Source organism: Cadophora gregata, assembly GCF_030347475.1.
Source record: "Cadophora gregata isolate MNR1 chromosome Unknown scaffold_6, whole genome shotgun sequence".
In the NCBI taxonomy this organism is placed as follows: domain Eukaryota; kingdom Fungi; phylum Ascomycota; class Leotiomycetes; order Helotiales; family Ploettnerulaceae; genus Cadophora; species Cadophora gregata.
The window spans coordinates 943,521-964,117 of NW_026695929.1; the positions used below are offsets into that span (position 1 = coordinate 943,521).

A 20,597-nucleotide genomic window follows, 5' to 3' on the forward strand; every position below is an offset into this window, starting at 1 on the left:
GGGGGGATTGTGCTGTATTAAATTCTGATCTACCTAGTTTTATTTCATCCCAATGTCCTGAACTTGAATTTCGCTTCTTTTGAATTTGTGCGATTGTTTGTCTTTATATGAATTATTCAGCTTTTAGATCTGTTGCGAGTAGTAATATACTCTTTGAAGAGCGCGGCCTGAGTCAATACTTATAAAGGGAGAAGGCTGAGAATTTAAAGATTGACTTTTCTCCGCTGGCTGAGAGAAGGCTGAGACGAGCCGCCCTTCGAAGACGAAAACATGGAAAACAGCATCGCCAGTCTTCACGCTGCTGAGAGCGAGGAGATTAAACCGTACAAGATACATGTAAGTCTCTTGTTCCCTCCTTAATCAGTGCGGCTATTTCCCCCGGCGCGCAGATGCCCTGGAGCTAGAGCTGACGTTTTATTCAGGTGTCATCCAAATACCTTGACCTCACGAAGAAGAAACTCGAATTGACGAGGTTGCCACATGAGATTTTGCTGCCGCGAGAGAGGGAATGGGAGCAGGGTACGCCGAAGTGTGAGATTGAGCCGTTGGTTGATTTTTGGTGAGTCGTCTTCTTTCTTTGTGAGCTGGGCAACGGAGGTATCTCCTGTTTGCGCCTCCGCCTTCAACACCAATTTTGGCCGACTTAGACTTCCTAGAACTGAGGTGTCTGCGAGAATGGTTGGGAAGTACACTTACTGACAATCCATGCAACAGGCTAGAGCACTACACCTGGCGCCAGCGCGAAACCCACCTCAACAACACTGTCCCCCAATACCGCACCGCCCTCTCTCTACCAACGACTCCTTCCTCACCTCCCCTTCGAATCCACTTCCTACACATCAAGTCACCCCACAAGCATGCCCTTCCCCTCCTCCTCATCCCCACCTTCCCTTTAACAAACCTCTCTCTCACCCCCCTCTTCACACCCCTCACCTCCCCCACCTCACCAACCTCTACCCAACCATTCACGCTCATCGTCCCCTCCCTCCCGGGCCTCGGCTTCAGCGATTCTTTCTCCTCCTCCAAAACCTCATCCTCCTCCCTCGAAAATACCGCCGCGCTATGCGACGCCCTGATGAAGCGGCTGGGATACAGCTACTACCTAGCCAGCGCGACGGGGTCAGGAGTCGACAGTCCCGCGGGGATCGATTACCATCTTCTGAGGATACTAGGAGAGAGGTACCGGGAGAGTTGTCTAGGCGTGCATGTTGTTGAGCCGTGCGTCAAGGCACCAACACTCAAGGAGCAGCCGGCGGCATGGATGAGGTTTGCGGTTGCGAAATTTTTCCACGCGAAGATGTTTGGGTATGAGGAGGCTGATTTTCTGGCGTTGAGGGCGGAGGAAGGGAGGTTGAGAGAGCAGAGGGAGAATTCCGATTCGAAATTCGGATCGAGACAGAGGTATTCGAGAACCGTAGCAGATGAAGAGAGTCCGCTTCTTCAGGCAGGTCGCCGCACAGGCCAAAAGAGATCTGGTCCTGGCCACAGAGCAATTGGGATCCTCGGCCTCAGAGAACCAAATACCTTCGCCTACGCACTCTGCGATTCTCCCGTCGGACTACTCAGTCTCGTGCTGAGTGCCCTGCGGAGGAGAAGTCCCAATCATATGCTCACGCACACGGAAATCATCGACGTGACACAGCTCGCCTGGCTGCCTGGACCTGAAGCTGGCGCGAGGTTTTGGGCTGTGGCGTTGGAGGAGGTTGAAGGGTGGGAGAAGGGATCGTTGGATTGTGATGCTGAAGATGATGATCCTGAGGCCGTAGATGGAAAACGAAATGCGGAGAGGAAACAGGCAGGGAGGAAAAGAAAGAGTAAGAGTAATGTCGCCATGACAGTCTTCTCCTCCGACAGCTGCGACGGTCCCTCGTATATCTGTCCCGCATGGGCAGCGCCACACCACACCGTCCTGTTCTCCCAACGCGTAGCTGGTCGACCTGGTATCGCTGTCTGGGAGAGAGTCGATGTCCTGGTTGAGGGGATCAGGGGGCTGGCGAGGGAGGTGGAGAGGGTGGATCCGAGGATTAGGGTGAGGCCGTTGGAGGAGATTGTGGTTTTTGAGGAGCCGATTATTGAGGTTGATGGGGAGGAGAGTGAAAGGGGGAGGGATAGTGTGGATTTCAGTGCGTGGGGTGGTGAGAGTGAGAGGGAGAGGGAGGGTGATGGAATGCAGCTTGAGGTTGAGAGTCCGGATACGGTTGTTGCGGTTGATATGAGGAGGGATGAGTAGGTAATGTGAAATGAAATAAGAGGAAAGAGCATTGGAAGAGAGAAGGGATTTAAGAAGAGAGATGCTTTGTATTTTGAGATACCAGGATGGAGTTTGAGTTGCTCGTTACTGGATTTGATTTTGTGGATGTGTTGAGAACAGAAAGAAAGTAGAGTAATACACGCTTGAGCATATATCCAATGAAATGAAAGAAGAATATCCCCTCTTAAACACCGAAAGTTGAAAGTGAAACCGCGGCTTGTACTGTACAGCACAAGAATATACAACCCAGCTTAAGTGCGCGTGCTTCTTATATTCTCGCTGGGGAGATAAAGAATAGAAAACTGTTACAAACTTTAGATGAACTAACAAATAAAGTTCTTTGAAAAGAACGAAATGGCAAATTGACAGCTTCTTATTTTGAAAATGAGAATGAAGAAGAAGAAGAAGAAGAAAGGATAAGGGAAGGAGATGAGCTAGATGATGAATTGGAAAAGAACAGTTGTTTCCTCGTTCACCTTCCCTGTTCTCGTTATGACATCATTGTCGTCCAAGCACATGTTACCTAGGTCCTTATATCCCACCCGTAAACCATCGTGCCAGATTGGCATCGTGAAAGATTAAGCAACTCAGATGTCCCTACCTGGACTGTGCTTTTACTCAGCCTTCGGAGAGGGAAAGGAGTGACATCTTCGAGCGGGTCATCACGTGATGTTTAGTTGTACCCATATCCAAGATCTGACTGTGGTAGGCAACTTCTATCGACAAGATCACGCTGATAGGCGGATGCGTGACTGACTGTGGTGTTAAGTATTTAAGCTTTGCTCAAAACCGTCCTGTTGTCACTTGCATACATATATTCGGCTGATCATCCGACGATAAAAATCCACAAGCTTACAGTTGGCAACAGCATGTTGAGATGAGTTACAAAATAACAATAAGTTATTCAAATATATCATACAGTCTCAGATTCAAAAAAATGTAAATGAGGCGATAAAAGAAAGATGTATGTTGCGCAGGCTACTGGCTGTGTGTGGAAATTGGAAGTGAGCTTTGAAACGACGACCGAAAATGTCTCCAAATCTGTGGAAAGGGAGAGGAGGATAGGGTGAGAGGACGGGAGAGTAGTTATATATGTAGCTGCGAAGAAAGGACGATTTAAGGGTAATAGGTCAATAGATGGCCTCAAAGTGGTTATGTTTATTCTACGTGCCGGCTGGCTTCCCTCGCTTAGACTTGTCCGGAAGTCAATAAACTGGTGGTGGGAATATCTACCTTTTTCCTAGTATTGACAAATGTTGCGATCTCACTTCACTAATTGAATGCCCATGTGAAGCTAAATTACTAGGTGCTCTGGATTTCAATTCGCATTCCGCCCTTCAGTCGTGAATATAAGGTTTCTACGCATCGCCGGCTCCACCGAAATTTTGTTCACGTTTCCATTTGGTCTCACCTCATAAGCATACCTACCTACCTCCAGCCAATCTCCAACCTTGCGCCAGATACACACCAGTTTGGGATCTTTTGACAGTCACGAGACCGAATCTTGTTGATGTTACTTCGCCTCGCTGACAGGCCCCTACTTCATAAGCGAGGTATTTACGTAGCGATCGACAGCACTTCGTATTTTCCCTCGTCATCAGCATTACTGCTTACCTTGCTGTTAGCCACTCGATCTGTAACACAAAATAGGACCATGCATTTAGGGAAACTTATTGGTGCGATGCCTAATTTGATGATATTCAGCGCTGGGTGGCGGTAGAGAGATGGGGAATGCTGGATACGAGTTGTTACATTTGGTCACACGTGTGATTGTAATGTTTCTATTTTAGAAGGAATGTGACGTAGAGTGAGTATGGGTCATTAGGATTAGGTATGGGTCTATGTTAGAAGATAACTTAGTAAGAATTGACACCAGACTGTCAGGTGAGATGATGGAAAGGATATAAATTACTGCTGTCCTGTGCTTAGAATCATGTTTCAGAGTCCAGCAAACATCAAAACCGAAGAAATCACAAGTACAACAACATCACCAATATATCACCCGCATAAAGATCTCCAAAGATGCGTCTCACAACCACCACCGCAGCTTCCTCTATCTTCTCCCTCCTCCTCTTCAGCACCACAACCTTAGCAGCGCCAGCTCCCCAAACAACAGTCACACCCGGCGCCCCCACACCCTGGTCCGTCACCTCCTTCACACTCGGCTGTTCCCCCGCAGGCTGTACCTACAGTTTCTCAATCAGCGGACCCTCCACTCCAGGCGTCGGACCCGCCTTCTCGACAACTTGCTCTGGCACCGATCTCCAGAACAAGATGGTTCCGTGCGCCAAGCCCGAGATATCGGCGAATCTGGTGCCTACGGATCAAGGGTTGGTGTTGCAGGTTAATAGGTTGGAGAAGCAGGGGAATGGAGATACGGCGGTTATGTCGGGGAGTGCGTTGGCGGCGGGGAGTGGGGAGCCGGCGGAAGAGGCGTTTACGGTGGAGGCGTACTCGTATGGGGTTATTGTTGGGTAGGTGGACTAGGGTCATGTGGTTGTAGAAGACAATGTTTGGGAGTTGATATTACGGTGTTTTCAAGAGTGGAGATTACGTAAATTGGAACAATGCAGCGATAAGTTGCTTTTGTAGAGGTGATAGACTGGCTTCACTCGGGCACATTTAAGCCAGATATTCACCCATCTCAAATCGTGTCAAATGACTAAATAAGCGATACTTCAACAGCAATCAAGGACATCATGGATAGCCGGCTCGTCCAGTTATTGGTTAATTAGGTTGCGAAAGACGTAGTAGGTCCTGTCCAGTCATCCGAGACTTTGCGAACTTCGAGAGATACCTGCGGTTGTTGATGCTGATTCGTTGGTTCAGCTTCAGTCGGGTATATCTTTTGTCTTTTTTCCCCCCAAAACATTCTTCTCAATGCAAGTAAGTTTTGAGTTTCCTTAGTTTTTGGAGGATTCGCAGGTGCTCCTTTTAAAATTCAGTCTTTTGGTCCTTGGAACTTGCCGAAGAAAAGTTGTTTTTGTCTTGGCGAGTGGCTAAGCGAGACAAACTGATTTTGAAGCTTTGAAGGTATTGATTAACACTTCGGGGGTTATCCTAACGGTGCAGAAACTGGCCAGCTGATACTTATATTGCCAAAATAGGGAGTAATCATTGTAAGGAGTGGTTCTAACAGATGTGCTTGACGGAGAACGTAGCCGCTAGCTGACTAGTAAGACTTTCGGGTAACACATAACACTTAACAATTAGATGCAGAGATTCCACTCGAAAAGTGTGACAGAAAGTAATTTTCTTGCAAGCTTATATCTTTTTTTGTTGTATACGAAATTTCTTGCGTTGCCTTCTTGACCAGGAGCCCTGTCCTTTTGAAGAAGCTCCCGAATTGCAGACCTCCACAAAGCCCAGCGCGGGCGAATATAAGTATTCTCTGGTCCTGTTCATCTTCTGAACACCGGACTTATTAAATGGGTAAAAAGGTGCTTTCCAAACAAAAAAACAGTCCCCATTGGGATTCGTTACCTTCTCATGGCTCACTCCAAGCCATCCATCCACGCAGCTAAAATCAACAATCACTTTGTCCTTCGAACCAGAATTTGTGGCTCAAGAACATTATTTCGATGACCCAGTGCAGGTATTTCAATTACCACCTGCTCCAATGCCCGTCCAGCAGCCGGCACAAGATTCTGTAGCCAGGACTGCAGATCAGAAAATGGGACAATATCATGACCAGTTACTGAAAAACCAAGCTTCAAAAAAGCCACTGTAGCTCGGAAACAGATAGTTTTGAGATGATTGCTCAGAGTAACTTTATGTCCTCGTAGGCATACCAAGGATTTACAATGCTCTTCTTCCTGTCTGTCACGAGCGGCCAGGCCGTGGGCATCTTCTAGATCAAATACGAGGTGCTTGATAGCGAGGCGGTCTTTTCTGGTCTTCTCATTCAAAGCAGAAGCACATGACTGGTCGGTGATGCGAAATGTCTTGCGCTCTTTTTCCTCCCAAGCAGCGACACATTGCTGAGACAGGATTTGATGGCTTTTGTTTGTGGATGTCGATAGTTGTGCGAGTACGATGCAGAGGGGAGATCGGACGGTTTGGTAAGAAGAGCTGATGTGTCCTGTGATATCAGCGTCCAAAACTAGGGCTCGGAGCTCCGCGGGAAGTTTGATGAGGATAGAGATTGCCTTGAGGCATTCTGGAGTCGGTGCATCGGGAGTTGAGTTGCTGGCCATTACGACCTCATGATTGTTGGTGGTTTCGACCATTTTTGTGATTTTCAGAGATTAGATGGAATGAATTGTGCTACGATTCGAGAAAAAAGAAAGATAATGGTATGTTGCTGCCCGAAAAAAAGATAGTGTATCCCCTTGACTGCTAGAAACACACTTTTACAGGGCACAGTGCTAAAGCGAGGCGCTAAGATTCTGGTAATGACCTGTACTACAGGGCTAGTGCGCTGACTTTCCGCCCTGTCAAAAAGTGTGGTCCGAATGGCAGTTAAGAGGGTAAGTATCCCTTAGACTCCAACTAACCCTCGCCTATCACATCGAAGCTGAATAGGGTCTGTAGCCAACCTAAATAGCTAATACACGGTACACTATGACGTATTCAGACTTGCATTGGCATTATGACTTTTTCTCGCAAGACAGTTGCAAGGAATGAAGAATCAATGTTTGTTTAATGTGGTAGGTGACGAGTAGTTGTTCAAAAGTTGACGATCGAGCATCTGGTAAGCGGGTGGGACGACAACATGTTATGACTTCGTACATTCAATGCTAATTAGTACTGTACCGTGAAGCAGAGCTTAAGAAACCGTGTTCAATTGAATGGCATGATGAAGGGGGCACTCCAGACAAGAAACAAGGCTCCGCTAGGAGCTTGTTCTAGCTTATGGGCCGTTCCAAGATACCAACCGATTCTTTGCAGGTGAAGCCGCATATGTGTCAGAAGGTCATCGGGGCAGGATTCGTACTTACAAGCAATAGGCAGCTCAATCACGACCTTCTCCAACGTTTTTATCGCAGCGGGAATGAGCGTACTGAATCGTCCTCCAATGTCATAGCTTCGAAAAAGTTCATGGCAGACTAGATCGCTCGAGGGTATGCAGTAGTGGATGCTTCTTAGGCTATTGCTGACTGTGATCTTTTGGCCTCTCATCGTAGGGGGAAATCCATACTCTGATTGCTCATCCAGTGGCCATCTATCGAAGACTAGGTGTCGGATTGAAAGACGGTCCGGTCTGCTGTAATTGTCCAAGATCTGAAGAGAAGCAGAGCCCAGGACCCTGAAAGTGGTTTCATTTTTCTTCTCCCACAGGGCCAGGATCTCCGCGTACATCTCATGATGCACTTTCTGGGGCAATCCAGCTTCTACCAGTTCTTTCAAAGCCAGGTGGAGAGGCGAGCGGGGGGTGTTGATCGATGAAGTGATGTGCTCTATGAAGTCATCTCTGATGACCTGGTTACGAAGCTCGGTCGGGAAATTCTTGTTGTTCAAAATACCCATTCCTTTGGCGCATTCGACCAAGGGATGCTCAGCATATGAAGCGATCTCTTCAGCCTGGCTTTTGGCAGACATCGTGACTCGGTCACTCGAATGTGTTTCTTTGTTAGACGGGATTTCTTTGCACTCCATTCTTTCGATGGATGTTTAAGATTTAGAGGACACTCACACCTTCTTTTATGAAAAAAAAAAAATCAGGAAGGAACAAAGCCGATATAACAAGGGCAAGCACCCTTGGAAATTAGACTGCTAGGCTGTTTCTTCACGCTAATTTATGAGATCAAATTAGATGAGGATTGTACTGAACTCATACCATTCCCTTGTTAGAACACTGTTCAAGTGTTAAATAGAGTCATAGTCATTTTGATTGGTTGGAGTGACCACGTATGTTCTATTGCTACAGTGCAAAGTTTACTGTCTCATCATGAAATAAGAGAAATAACAGGACTCAGAACGGGGATAGAAACAAGTAAAGTCACTTATCCCAATTATCACTTCGTATCCTTATTCAAGGGCCCAGTCCCCATCTCGAGCTCGATCTACGACTGTGCAGCACTGTTTACCGTGTAAATGGATTAATTATAGCGTCTGAGAATGATGGAAAAGTTCCAGTGAATGTCCAAGAGTAGAATTTGAGCTCTGGCCGATTATTTTGACCTTTTAAGATCACAACCCGAAATCCTCAACTCTTCCATGTTATAACCCATCTTCTTACTCTTCATCAAACGAGATGACAAGTATCACAGTATACTCATGGCTCCGATATTCTTGAGATTCGAACGTGAGCTTCTTCAACGTCTTTTCAAAAGGCCGTACGAGATGCGCTATGCATGCTGCAATCATCGTTGTCACTTTACTTTTGGACTCTCCTAACCTGCTTGTCACCTCTTTTACGCTATACGACTTGCGCAATGCAGCGTCCGTCTCTTCGTCATAACGGATACAAACTGTCTCGAGACTGTTGCTGACTGTGATTTTTGAAGATTGAGGTGGTACCATAGGACTGAAGACAAGATGCTTGATTGTATGCCGCTCAACACGACTCATGCTGTTCAATTCGTTTGAGGCCTTCTGATCTGGGACATAGAAGGTGAGATCCTCGATCTCTGTTTTCTCCCAGATGGCCAAGGCGTTATCGTAGAGTATTTTGTACTGCTCTGCTAGCTCCGGATCGGATTTCTGGGAGCGTTCTTGAAGGATTGTGAGGAGCGGGCAACGGATGCTGAGGTTCGGGGTGTTCAGGAAGATGGGGAAGTAGAATTCGAGAATCAGGATGCGCAGTTCGGTGGCTGTAATTCGAAATAATATATCTACCGCTTTATGACGCATCAAAGATGCGTCGTCGACTGGTGGGGTTCCAGAATTGGGATATGAAATGGTAGCCATTTCGCCGTTCTTGTATGTTGGGTCTTTGATAGTTGAGAATTTATTCGGGGACATTGTGTAGAGGGAATATTAGACCGTCTGCTTGCTAAGACTAAAGCTAGCCTTTCCTTCAGGTCAAGTTCTTTGTCATTACGTAGTGAGCTACTAGGAAGAAGCATCTGGGACCGAATGTGAGCCCGGGGCTTAATAAACGTTGACCAGCTTTGAAGTATATGGTAGCTAGAGTGAAATACGCCATACAATAGTATCGAGCAAGAAACCTAGCGTCACATTTGGCTAGATTCCAAAATTCCGACGAGAGCTCCATAGGGAGGATACCTTCTTAAGGTAGGTACCTACTCTTACTTCAGGAACGTGCACACACTTATATCACGTGCTTATCGTTCTTCCCTTTGTCTCCAGAGCAAGAGAAAGCTGTCGAGTTGATTCCTTTGAGGATCGTAGTCCTGACAGTAGCAGTAGTTGCGAGCTCAAAAGCTGGGGATGATGTCCTACTTGGCTGCATATGCAATATATTAGAGTGGACACCTTGATATAGGTAGTGGAGTGAGACATGGCCATCTCGGATGGGGAATAGAACGACACTTCCGAGGTGCCGGTTACAGACGAACCCAAAGCCACGATTATGGATCTGGACAAATCCCGCTCCCACCAATCATATCAGGCTGCTGGTCATTAGCACGTGAGCCTGTTTCGTTTCGTCTCAACTCCTCTCTCTGGGAGACCCGGAAAGTCTATCTACCTACGTCTCAGCCTCAGCTGATGGATGCTTCCATGAAAATTCCATGAAGTCTAAAATGCGGCATAAAGACGAGTCAGAATCCGAAAGTCTTTCGCCTGAGGAATTGTTGGAAGATACAGCGGTGTACAGTTCCATGTGGTGCAACGTTGAACGAGATAGGGTAAATTGCTGCTTACTTGGCGGTCTGTGGTTTGACAAGTAAGCTGGATATGCATGTGCTCGCAGGGCAGAGGTGGCAATTGCTTCGTATGTAGAGTTTTTGGTTGCACCTCTATCATACCTATTATTCCCGGCACTGACTGGCTTAGTGATGGCGAGCCATCCGACCGACATGATGTGCTAAATGCAGGCTGAATATCATATATCATATCACAATGATTTCAATAACTTCCAATTGTGTGCAAATGTTAGGACAATTTCCTCTACGAACAGCTGCAACGCACCTGCACGCTTCCAATGCTATCCCTTCCCACAACCATAAATCACACCACGTGCAAATGCGGCCGCTGTCAAACAAGTGGGGCAAATGCAGCCAAATGCACTGGAATGTTTTAGACCGGGATTACCGTAATGTACTGCCGGCTGCCAAGGGATTATCCTGGTTCGATAACAAAACATCCTCGAGGGCAATCTTCACCACGGACCACGTTCCATGTCCTCGTCCGCTTGTTTTTATCTGAATGGAAAAAGGGAGACTTCGGACTTTCTTCTCCAGCTCAATTTGTTTCTCCCTCCTTCTCTCTTTCATCTGAATGCCCGCCATTTCTTTGTCTGCACCACCGTATACCTAGCTAGTGCGGCCAGCAATAGCCCATCATCACAAGCTTCGCCAGATCCTGCCAAGGCCCACGACCTAGACGGGCCAGTCCCAGCTCTGCTGCTCAGCCCTCCGGTCTAAACAATAAGCCAGTCCACATCACAACCATCCCACCAGAACATCACCACTTGCGCTGATTCCAAACCTGATATCCCACCATTGAATTGTCACCAAGCATCCTCGCAATATCACCCACAGGCCTCTGCAGATCGCGTCCGAACTCTTCAACATCCGCCCAATGCCCACCAACAAAGATGCGTCCCTTTGAACCCGGCTCACGCATTTCGTGTCGCAGTTCCTAACAACGACCCTTGCCCGAGTGTCTCATTATCTGGGGAAACGCAGGGCAGCAGAACACTTGAAGTTGTCTGCCTGCAGTATCCGCTGCAATGTATTCCATCCTTTTAGACATTTGGGCGCAGGTGCGGTCTATGAAGCCGGCCTTCATCTCCAAGACGCCCCATTTCAACTTCATCACTGTCCATTGTGAGCAGCTCTCGTCGCGTTCGCTTTCAATGTCCCCGTCTAACTATTTTTTATAGATTTCTGGATTCTTGGGATGACAATATTCAGTTCCTTGTGCCTTTATATCCGATCAGATCTCCGATACATCGATGCGCTGTTCTTTGGCAGTGGCGCTGCGACCCAGAGTGGTCTAAATACCGTGGACTTGAACAAATTAAATACATGGCAACAGATCGTGGTATATATAGTGCCCATGATGACGAATCCGATCACGATCAATAGCTTCGTGGTATTCCTACGGCTATACTGGTTCGAGAAACGGTTCCAGCACATTGCGAGGGAGTCGACAAAGAACCGGAGGAGCATAGCCAAGACCTTTTCCAAGGCAAGGACAAACGAGCGAGATATTGGAGAAGAAGAGAGGGGAGTCAATGGCAGGAGTATCGTGGTAATGCATGAGAGTACGAGACCAAATGGGATGACGAATAAAGACGCTTCGCCTGGGGATTTTGAGGACCAACTCGAAAAAGACAAGGCAATGGCAGGAGAGCGGACTCGATCATCACAGTCATCGCAGGGCACGAGTAAGGGTCAGAGTTCAGAAACTGCAGAAGATGAAAAGCTGGATACAGTGGAAGACCATCTCCGACCTCACCAGATCAAGTTTGCGGAACAGGTAAAACGCAGTGATGGGCTGGCAGATCAACCAATTCGGATGCCAGCTCAACGAAGTAATGAGGACCATATCGCTTTTTTGGAGCGTCAGCGGAATCAGGACGAAGGAAAGGTACTTCGCATTCCCGGTCCTCGAGATGCCGATGCAGGCGTAGCTCCCGTCACAGTGGACGAGCAGGATCCTCTCAGTCAGATCATGTCCCGAGGAGAGTCCGGATTCTCGGGGCACTTCCCTCACCATGAACAAGTACCTACTGCTCAACTGAACGATGATGACCATGATATCCAGCCTGTGAGGCGGAACATTACGATCGCTGAACCTGTTCGATCACCTGTACATGAACACGTTGCGGAAGACGCAAAAGCAGCCAAGAACACTCTAAGTGTACTTAGACTACGAAGACCCCGAATTTTCGGCGGAAAGAGAGATGACGATCACGTACCCCATGCCCGGAGAACAGCCACTCTTCAGACAATCAAATCAGCACTCTCCAGAGAGAAGGACGATACCATGCCATACTTGAGCTGGGAGCCCACTGTAGGACGTAATTCCGCCTTCGTGGACCTGACAGAAGAGCAGCGAGAGGAATTAGGCGGGATCGAGTACAGGTCTTTGAAGTCTCTTGCTATGATTCTGACTGCATATTTTGTGGGCTTCTCTATCTTTGGCGTCATATCCCTCACCCCGTGGATTTACAATGACAGAACCTACGGGGATGTTGTCAGAAATGCTGGCCAAGGCCGCGCGTGGTGGGGGCTTTTTACAGCAAACTCTGCTTTTACGGATTTGGGCTTTACTCTCACACCAGACAGTATGATATCCTTCCAGAGAGCTCAATGGCCGCTTATTCTGATGTCATTCTTGATCATCGTGGGCAATACTGGGTTTCCGATCATGCTTCGAATCATCATATGGGTGACTTCGAAATACGTTCCTAAAGCGAGTGGTATCTGGGAGGAGCTAAAGTTCTTGCTCGATCACCCGCGTCGATGTTTCACTTTGTTATTTCCTTCCAAGGCAACATGGGTGTTGTTCTGGATTTTGGTGGTCTTGAACGGTCTCGACTTGCTGTTCTTCATTATCCTCGATGTAAGTCATACTTCCACATGATGATGGCTCTGCTGATCTTAGTAGCTTGGTAACTCTACTGTAACCGATCTCCCGACCAACATTCGTGTCTTAGACGGCTGGTTCCAAGCCGTTTCAACCCGTACAGCAGGATTCGGCGTGGTCAACCTCGCGGCACTCCATCCCGCAATCCAGGTTTCTTACCTCATCATGATGTACATTTCCGTTCTTCCTATCGCTATTTCTGTACGTCGTACCAACGTTTACGAAGAGAAATCGCTCGGAATATATGGCTCGGCGGCTGAAGAGAACGACGATGAAAACGAGCCTTCATACATTGGTGCCCATTTGCGTCGTCAACTTTCATTCGATTTGTGGTATATATTCTTGGGATTCTTCATCATCACCATCTCCGAGGGCAAGCGAATCCAGAGTGGAGATCCAGCCTTCACTATGTTTTCAGTCCTCTTCGAGATTGTCAGTGCATACGGTACTGTCGGCCTCAGTATGGGCTACACCAATATCAACGCCTCATTTTCCGCAGAATTCGGCGTCATTGCCAAACTTGTCATAATAGCTATGCAGATCCGTGGCAGACATCGTGGTCTTCCTTACGAGCTTGATCGAGCTATCTTGCTCCCTAGCGAACATCTCCAAAAGAAAGAAGCAGATGACGCGGCTATACGTGCACGAAGACGGTCGTCAGTGGGAACCATGGGCGGACCTATCAGTAGCGGCGCGGCCAAGACCAGAAATAGTCGTAGCATTGAACGCTCTGCGTCGAATATTCTTGGCACACTCCTCCATCCTGGTCCAACGATTCCCAACAGTCACCGGAATGCCTCTTATCGCCCTGACTCTAGGTACAACAGACCCCGGAGAGCGAGCACTACATCTGCGGGTAGATGGAGCCGTGCAACCAGGAGTATCAGCCCAGGGCATCCAATCCCCTTCGATGGTACAACCGAGAAGAGAGGGCGTCCAGAGGGTAGGAGGAGTTTCTTTCAAGAAGGCGTCAATCCTCCACCTCCTGAGGAAATGACTGCAACAACTACAACAACCAACAACACTGGCGTGAAGAACGCATAATGGAACACATCAGAATCAAGTAAGCGAGGCGCAGGCGGTGTATTTTTGCTAGAACATTTGGCACCTCTTCAACACATCGAAGAGTTGTATTCCTTACCCACAGAAAATATCGGGCATCATCTTACTGGGAAGTACAGTGATGAATTAGTACGACCTTGTAATTATTTGGAGTTGCTTGTTTGAACATATGGCACACGATATCTGCTGGCGTTTTTCTGGGCTGGGAGGTCAGACTTGTAGAATTGTTTGGAGGGTTAGACTTCTGCTGGTCCGTTTTGGGAGGCGCTAGAATGAATGGTGTATAGCTGATAATATATGTATATGAATATGAATGGCTTGCTATTGAACAGACTTTGTTCATTTCCAGTGCACAAGAACGACTTGAGTAAGAAGTCAAGATAATGTTGTGTTGTTATCCGAGTGAGTTTAGCGAAACACTGAATTAATATTGCGCCTTAAGTTATTCTGGGATATACGGAGAGTTCAATATCGAGCTCAATAATGCGATGGGGACGTTCTCTTGAAGTCTGACTCTTCTTTGTCTTGACATTGATACTGCCACGAGTGTGTGTTTTAGAAGGGAGCACGGCGAAATCATCAACATCCACAACAGAGCCTTGAGCTTTTCTCAATTCAATCCACACTCCTCAGATGCGGCTCACTAGTCATGCTGACTTTCGTTTGTGTTACCTGAGCTTTATTTGACTGGATGTTGTTGTCTATCCTCACGAGAGGACGGCATTGTTGGTTTGTTGGTTTTCACTTCTGGGCTGTCCATTGGGTAGACCGTATTCGACGCTTGGACAACCTGTGCCTTTGGACGATATCACATTGCAACCCGCCTGCATTTCAGTATTTTTATTCAACCTGGTAATTGGGGAAGATCAATATGGAATATCGGTGTTTCCTGTTTGGGTGGACTTTGCGAGCAGAATGCAAGTACCCGTGATGTCCTCGGATGTTCCTGCCGTCTCTGATTGTACTTTTACCTGCTGCTGTACGGCTCAGGTCCTGATTCGGCCACTTGATGCCACTTTGGGACTTCAAAAAGATAAGTCGCCTTGTCCTCGTGCTGAGAAATGGAGATGAGCTCCGGTGCTTCGCCGATGGATGTACAGAGGGGAGAGTGTGTGAATGACGATCAAATGGACGAAGCCAACTTCTCTGATACCTTTCCAACACCATCCCTTATATGATCCTTTCGAGTTGTTGATTCCCCTGTTGTCATCTAGAAAATTCTCACTACATAGTGTAATATATTGTACCGATACACCAGAGATGAAAGTGTTCATATTTCTATCGATCCTCGGATCCCTTGTTACTCTCATCTTGGCTGACGAAGACCTCGAAGACAAAGTTACTCGTTGTGTACGTTCACTTACCCCGAATTTCAACCCCGTAATCAACTAACTCAAAACGAAATAAGTGTTCCGTCCTCAGCCCTCTCAAGTCCTACGTCTCATTTCCCGACTCCCAAATCTACATCAACCAAACCACTGGCAGTCTATCCTACTGGTCATCCTTCGAAAGCGACCTCTCCCCAGCATGTCGCTTCACGCCATCCAGCACCACCGAACTCGCTCTCGGCGTCCGTATCCTCTCTTCTAATCATTGCCAATTCGCCATCCGCTCAGGCGGACATATGCCATTTCCTGGCGCTTCCAACTATGATGGTAAGGGAAAGGATGGTGTCACCATTGACTTGACTTCGCTCAACCAGATTGAGGTCCTTGATAGCTGGACTGAAAACGGTGTCGTTCTTACTGAAAAGGTTGCCAAGATTGGACCTGGTGCGAGATGGGCTGAAGTTTATGCTAAAATGGATCCGCTGGGATTGACTGTCCCTGGTGGTAGAGTCGACTCTGTTGGTGTTGGAGGGTTTCTGCTTGGTGGTGGGCTTTCCATTTTTGCGCATACGACGGGGTTTGCGTGTAATTATGTGTTGCAATATGAAGTTGTGCTTGGAAATGGGACTGTTGTCCTGGCTGATAGTGTGCGAAATTCTGATCTATGGCTGGCGTTGAAGGGTGTAGGTCTTCCTAGTTATGAATCTCGCTTGTTGGTATTGATGATGGCAGGGACACAACAATCTTGGTGTGGTGTCTAGCTTCACCATGAAGACCATTTCTATTCCAAATGGAATTTGGGGAGGAATAGCTATCAGTGACCCAGGCTATATCGACCAAGGCTTTGAAGCACTGTACAACTTCGGCGAAGTTGCTGGTCGAGATGGCTTGACTACCGATATTTCGGGCGCTGGTAACACTTCTAAGAATGCTACTCACGGCGACATTGTACGCTTACGTTTGAACAGCATCGCTTCTCTACTTCAACAATCCCTTAACCCAGGCCAAATTTATCAGCAACTTCCTCACCAGCTCAACCGGCTCGATCTCCCCACCCATCCTCTCAAATTTCACCTCCATCCCCCAGCTCAGCAAGACTTTCAGAAAGACTAGCCTTGGAGATATCATCACGGAAGTCTCTGGCTCTTGGGTCAACGGTCATCGTCAGATTATAGGTGAAGTTACGTTCAAGAACAATGTTCAGATTATGAAGGAGGCACAGCAGATTTTCGAGGCGGCGTTCGAACCGTTCGCTCAGGTGAAGGGGTTCCAGCAGATTTTCCTTGTTCAGCCACTCCATCGGGCTATTTTGGCGGCGAGTGAGAAGATGGGCGGGAATATGTAAGTTCTGTTTTGCAGAAACCGGGCCGGAAAGCCTGAAAGAGAGAGAATGATTGCTGAATGTATACAGCTTGGGTCTCGGTGCCAAGGATGGCAATATAGTATGGTTTGCCATCGACCTTTCTTGGGATGATACCAAGTTCGACAACGCCATAAACAATGCTGCTAAGAAGTTCTTTGCGGATGTCAGTCAAGCTGCAAAGCGTCTTGGTGTTTATCACCCTTAGTAAGTCAACATCTGCAGTCCCCACGCATCATCAACCATCATCGACCAATCCTGCTATCCAGGGCTCATTTGGACAGCAAGCTGATATATTGAAGCATCTACCTCAACTATGCATCGGAGTTCCAAGACCCAATCTCTTCGTATGGTCATGCCAATGTTCAGAAGCTGCGTGCTGCGAGTAGGAAGTATGATGGTGGTCAAGTTTTTCAGAGACTCGTTCCTGGAGGATTCAAGATCCCGGGTGCTCGTGGGGAGAGTGACGATGACGGAAAGGTGCACCATGGTCACTAAAGGTAGATGCTATTGTTCACCTGGAGGTGGTATCACAAGCCGTGCATGTGACAACATCTTGCCCGGTGTTGAAGAGCATCGAAGTTACATGTAAACACAATTTGCTGAGGAAGCCTGGCAAAATGCTTGTACCTTTCAATACGTGGCAATGCATATCGAATATATAATTGCAATAACATCATCAGATCCAGTGATGTGCGCCGATGATATCCAAGAATGGAGGACAATTCATCCGGCTGACTGAAGATCAGCACGGATATCATCGGATCGGGTCCTGTAAAATGTTTTGACAAGAACGATTCAGAACTTAAATGTCTGCATTTATTCCGCTCCAATATTGACCTACGGATTTAAACTTGATCCCGAAGTCGGAGTAGCTCGCTTAACAGTTGAATATAAATTCTCAGTCAACACCCCGCGTTCCTCGCTTCTCCACAATTCCCAATCACACCCAAACTCCAGAACTTACCCCAACGCGGACGGACTTAAACATATGCAGGAAAACCCATCAACTAATAACCACACTATAATGTCCTCTCCCCCACCCCCAGCAAACCCACTTCACCTCCCACCACACCTCACCACTCTCCTCACACGCCTACACACCCAATCCCTGACACAAGAAAGCACCCTCCCCGCGTCAACTTACAAAGACACCAGCACCTCCACTTTCGACACCCTCATGCGCGATAAATTCATTGCTCTCGAAGAAGAGAAATGCCATTTCGTGTACCAGATCATCCGCATGATCGATGCACGGTATGTTGTTGAGGCGGGGACGAGTTTTGGTGTTAGTACGATCTATTTGGCGTTGGGGGTTGGGGAGAATGTTAAGGATGGAGATGGGAAGCAGGGGAAAGTTGTAGCTACGGAGAAAGAGAAGAGTAAAGCGGAGGTGGCGAGGAGGCATTGGGCTGAGGCGGGGAAGGAGGTTGAGAAGTGGATCGAGTTGAGAGAGGGTAATTTGTTGGAGACGCTAAGTGAGGGACTGGAGGAGGGGGTGGATTTGTTATTGCTTGATAGTGAGTTTTCTTGTTTGATTTCTCTTGTATAGATTTAATATTGTGGTGCCCTGCACAATCCCTTGAATCTGAGTTCTGCGAGATACTGATCAGTTTTAATAGTCTGGGCTCCACTTGCTCTTCCCACGTTGAAGATCGTGCAGCCTAAGCTGAGAAGAGGCGCGGTTGTTATTGCTGATAATACTGTAAGTGGCAAAGATCGGTATGGAGACTTGTTGACTTACATGAGAGCGGAAGGGAGTGGGTTTAGAAATTTGACGGTTCCGTATCAAGGGGGATTGGATGTCAGTGTTTATCTTCCATGATACAGTACTGTGATGATTTTACGACGCCCCTGAGAAGAGGATTTTTGGACCAGTTGAGCTAGTATTGAAACATGATTTGATTATTACAGCACTACGGTACGAATGCTGACTATCAACGACCGAGTTTTCATATTTCATCCCAGAAGGAGTGTACGTGTTCCCACTAGACTGTTGACACCCATTTCCCGAGTACCATTCCCCACTGCTAGGTCTTTATCACCTGAAACGCGAACTGGTCCCCAAGATTCCTCCAAACCCATCCTGAACTTCTGAAAGACCTCCATCCCAAAGCGCGCTTCTAGTTTCCGTATCCGAGAAAGAACAAAATCTCTATCTTCTTGCTTGCAGATTTCAGGAGCCGCAATGCCGATAGGCCAAAGTATGGCATTTTCATATTTCGAGATAAGAGGAAGCGATGATAGGTTTTTGAGGACATCAGAAACAAGGAATTGGACTTGAGCCTCGTTCTGAGCTTCGAGATAGGTTGGTGAATTCTCAAGTTGTCATGATATACGTAGGCGTTGAAGGAAAAATACCTTCCCAGCAGCGCGATAGATCTCGGACATGATCTGTGAGTCCTGCTTGTTTGAATGTGATGATGATCCACCGCCACTACTGTACCCAGATCTGTTGTAGCAGAAACTTGGCATCCAGTCCAGCCGGCCATCCCATTTGTCAAATGCGTCGATACTTACTTCGCCGTCGAAGTTGACGATTCTAGAAATCAAGTTCGGGAAATAGAATTTGGAACTCCTCTCGTTCCCTCTCCTTGATCCTAAAAGCTTATCCTGTGCTACATTGTATTTGGAAAGGGTTGGACGACCACTCGCCATAGCAACCAGAAGATCATTATAGAGAAACTCGGAATGCAGGAAGCGATACTCGTTCGACCAAGTCTCTGTAATTTCATCTTCAGACTCACAAAATCCCGTGATTGGACCCTCGAAGCTGGAGTCCCCGGAAGCGATTGGCAAGCAGATGTTGCGTCGCATCTTTGTATCGAAGAATCGGTTCAGGAATTCCAGATGTGGCCTCAGACTATCATGTGCCTCACCTGACAATTTATCGTGGAGGATCAACAGCATGATTGTAACAACCAATACCAGATCATCTTCGGATTTAGTCGTGACATTGTTGCTGTTGATACCCTCGAGAAGCCTGATTCCTCCTATTGGATGCCCCATAAGAAGTCTCTGGCATCCTTTCAGCGCATAGCCTTTCAGCCTGAGAATCTCTTGCTTCATCTCAGATCCACCTACACGTCCGATGCGAGTTCCAGAAAGAGCTAAAAGAGCACAAAGTACTGTTTCATTCCTCACTGCTAGGTTTGCGAAGACGGAGAGGAAGGGGTTTGAGTCGCCAATATATGTTGGATAGATGGTGGAGAAGTCCGTGACATAGTGTTCGAAAAGAATTGTTTGGTTGTGTGTGAGCTTGATGGGGTGAGGAGAAAGTGTTTGTGTTAGAGCCCAGGTATCATTTGATCGATCTCGGTACTTTTGATCAGAATAGATTTCTTCCATATCACAAAGCTTGGTATCATACTTCTCATGCCGATCTGAAGTAGGACGTGGTGATGTAATTGAGGTCGCTGACAATGCTGGACTAGTGAACACGTCGCTTCGTGTACTCAACACTGAACTATTGCTCTTGCGCTTCCTCTGACATGAATCTTCGGATACTGAAGAGGGTGCATTGCGAGCACCTTTCGGAGGACCGCGTCGGCTCATGCCAATTCGAGTATCGCTCTCAGGCCAAAGTAACTTTGTCGCATACCCTTCACACTGGAGGCCTCTCGCTTCACAATTCTGGCATGACGGGTGTCTAGCATCACACTTTTTCTTCCTATCTGGGTAATTAGAACAGGAACTTTATGAATAGGTGAGGTTGATGGGGGCCAAGATAAGCGAATGTTGATTCCAGGAAACCTAGACAAGATGCAAAATGCTGAGCATACCTCCGCCGACACGTCCAGCAACCATCCCGTGTACGTTTTACAAGCTTAGGCTTATCCATCATGAGCATGCCTTGGAAAATGATGTTATCGTGAGGATAGTAGATCATAAATTATCGCGCTTTTCAATCCCACCCTTACCACGCGCTTGC

The 20,597-nt window shown here is 47.3% G+C and overlaps 9 protein-coding genes across 10 annotated transcripts; 5 read left to right on the plus strand and 4 right to left on the minus strand.

Annotated features, from left to right (window-relative positions):
* The first annotated feature begins 9 nt into the window (after window positions 1-9).
* ONS95_012149 (uncharacterized protein) lies at window positions 10-2,574 on the plus strand. Its single transcript, XM_058505761.1, has 3 exons — window positions 10-336; window positions 423-559; window positions 715-2,574. Exons 1-3 carry the CDS (start codon window positions 271-273, stop codon window positions 2,228-2,230), a joined length of 1,719 nt encoding a protein of 572 aa, XP_058358284.1. The 5' UTR covers window positions 10-270; the 3' UTR covers window positions 2,231-2,574.
* A 1,626-nt stretch (window positions 2,575-4,200) lies between these two features.
* ONS95_012150 (uncharacterized protein) lies at window positions 4,201-4,961 on the plus strand. Its single transcript, XM_058505762.1, has one exon. It carries the CDS (start codon window positions 4,274-4,276, stop codon window positions 4,727-4,729), a length of 456 nt encoding a protein of 151 aa, XP_058358285.1. The 5' UTR covers window positions 4,201-4,273; the 3' UTR covers window positions 4,730-4,961.
* An 823-nt stretch (window positions 4,962-5,784) lies between these two features.
* Window positions 5,785-6,480, minus strand: ONS95_012151 (uncharacterized protein; the record flags this gene model as incomplete). Its single annotated transcript, XM_058505763.1, has 1 exon — window positions 5,785-6,480. The coding sequence occupies one exon, from the start codon at window positions 6,478-6,480 to the stop codon at window positions 5,785-5,787; it is 696 nt and encodes a 231-aa protein (XP_058358286.1).
* Window positions 6,481-7,033: 553 nt separating this feature from the next.
* On the minus strand, window positions 7,034-7,792 carry ONS95_012152 (uncharacterized protein; the record flags this gene model as incomplete). The annotated part of the gene is made up of 1 exon (XM_058505764.1): window positions 7,034-7,792. The coding sequence occupies one exon, from the start codon at window positions 7,790-7,792 to the stop codon at window positions 7,034-7,036; it is 759 nt and encodes a 252-aa protein (XP_058358287.1).
* Window positions 7,793-8,058: 266 nt separating this feature from the next.
* Window positions 8,059-9,882, minus strand: ONS95_012153 (uncharacterized protein). The gene is made up of 2 exons (XM_058505765.1): window positions 9,715-9,882; window positions 8,059-9,602 (listed from the first exon to the last, which is right to left on the minus strand). Exon 2 carries the CDS (start codon window positions 9,155-9,157, stop codon window positions 8,429-8,431), a length of 729 nt encoding a protein of 242 aa, XP_058358288.1. The 5' UTR covers window positions 9,158-9,602; window positions 9,715-9,882; the 3' UTR covers window positions 8,059-8,428.
* Window positions 9,883-10,405: 523 nt separating this feature from the next.
* TRK1_3 (low affinity potassium transporter) lies at window positions 10,406-14,308 on the plus strand. Its single transcript, XM_058505766.1, has 3 exons — window positions 10,406-11,148; window positions 11,205-12,892; window positions 12,938-14,308. Exons 1-3 carry the CDS (start codon window positions 11,052-11,054, stop codon window positions 13,958-13,960), a joined length of 2,808 nt encoding a protein of 935 aa, XP_058358289.1. The 5' UTR covers window positions 10,406-11,051; the 3' UTR covers window positions 13,961-14,308.
* Window positions 14,309-15,238: 930 nt separating this feature from the next.
* Window positions 15,239-17,164, plus strand: ONS95_012155 (uncharacterized protein; the record flags this gene model as incomplete). Its single annotated transcript, XM_058505767.1, has 6 exons — window positions 15,239-15,328; window positions 15,387-15,989; window positions 16,039-16,219; window positions 16,275-16,647; window positions 16,718-16,873; window positions 16,969-17,164. 6 exons carry the CDS (start codon window positions 15,239-15,241, stop codon window positions 17,162-17,164), a joined length of 1,599 nt encoding a protein of 532 aa, XP_058358290.1.
* A 335-nt stretch (window positions 17,165-17,499) lies between these two features.
* On the plus strand, window positions 17,500-18,580 carry ONS95_012156 (uncharacterized protein). 2 transcript variants are annotated; one of them, XM_058505769.1, is made up of 3 exons: window positions 17,500-18,186; window positions 18,289-18,371; window positions 18,424-18,580. In XM_058505769.1, exons 1-3 carry the CDS (start codon window positions 17,658-17,660, stop codon window positions 18,442-18,444), a joined length of 633 nt encoding a protein of 210 aa, XP_058358292.1. In that variant the 5' UTR covers window positions 17,500-17,657; the 3' UTR covers window positions 18,445-18,580. The 2 variants fall into 2 exon arrangements, with proteins under 2 accessions (XP_058358292.1, XP_058358291.1); XM_058505768.1 differs by having other exon boundaries at window positions 18,289-18,580.
* On the minus strand, window positions 18,581-20,594 carry ONS95_012157 (uncharacterized protein). The gene is made up of 2 exons (XM_058505770.1): window positions 20,449-20,594; window positions 18,581-20,336 (listed from the first exon to the last, which is right to left on the minus strand). The coding sequence occupies exons 1-2, from the start codon at window positions 20,553-20,555 to the stop codon at window positions 18,995-18,997; spliced, it is 1,449 nt and encodes a 482-aa protein (XP_058358293.1). The 5' UTR covers window positions 20,556-20,594; the 3' UTR covers window positions 18,581-18,994.
* Between the last annotated feature and the right edge of the window lie 3 nt (window positions 20,595-20,597).

What these genes read in the sequence shown, in the direction of transcription:
- ONS95_012149 (XM_058505761.1), top strand. Translation starts at nt 271, where the DNA reads ATGGAAAACAGCATCGCCAGTCTTCACGCTGCTGAGAGCGAGGAGATT. An exon ending in TTAAACCGTACAAGATACAT is followed by an intron (nt 337 to 422) that starts GTAAGTCTCTTG and finishes CGTTTTATTCAG; the next exon opens with GTGTCATCCAAATACCTTGA. An exon ending in GAGCCGTTGGTTGATTTTTG is followed by an intron (nt 560 to 714) that starts GTGAGTCGTCTT and finishes TCCATGCAACAG; the next exon opens with GCTAGAGCACTACACCTGGC.
- ONS95_012150 (XM_058505762.1), top strand. Translation starts at nt 4,274, where the DNA reads ATGCGTCTCACAACCACCACCGCAGCTTCCTCTATCTTCTCCCTCCTC.
- ONS95_012153 (XM_058505765.1), bottom strand. Translation starts at nt 9,157, where the DNA reads ATGTCCCCGAATAAATTCTCAACTATCAAAGACCCAACATACAAGAAC.
- TRK1_3 (XM_058505766.1), top strand. Translation starts at nt 11,052, where the DNA reads ATGTATTCCATCCTTTTAGACATTTGGGCGCAGGTGCGGTCTATGAAG. An exon ending in CAACTTCATCACTGTCCATT is followed by an intron (nt 11,149 to 11,204) that starts GTGAGCAGCTCT and finishes TATTTTTTATAG; the next exon opens with ATTTCTGGATTCTTGGGATG. An exon ending in TGTTCTTCATTATCCTCGAT is followed by an intron (nt 12,893 to 12,937) that starts GTAAGTCATACT and finishes TGATCTTAGTAG; the next exon opens with CTTGGTAACTCTACTGTAAC.
- ONS95_012156 (XM_058505768.1), top strand. Translation starts at nt 17,658, where the DNA reads ATGCAGGAAAACCCATCAACTAATAACCACACTATAATGTCCTCTCCC. An exon ending in GGATTTGTTATTGCTTGATA is followed by an intron (nt 18,187 to 18,288) that starts GTGAGTTTTCTT and finishes CAGTTTTAATAG; the next exon opens with TCTGGGCTCCACTTGCTCTT.
- ONS95_012157 (XM_058505770.1), bottom strand. Translation starts at nt 20,555, where the DNA reads ATGATCTACTATCCTCACGATAACATCATTTTCCAAGGCATGCTCATG. An exon ending in TGCTGGACGTGTCGGCGGAG is followed by an intron (nt 20,337 to 20,448) that starts GTATGCTCAGCA and finishes TTACCCAGATAG; the next exon opens with GAAGAAAAAGTGTGATGCTA.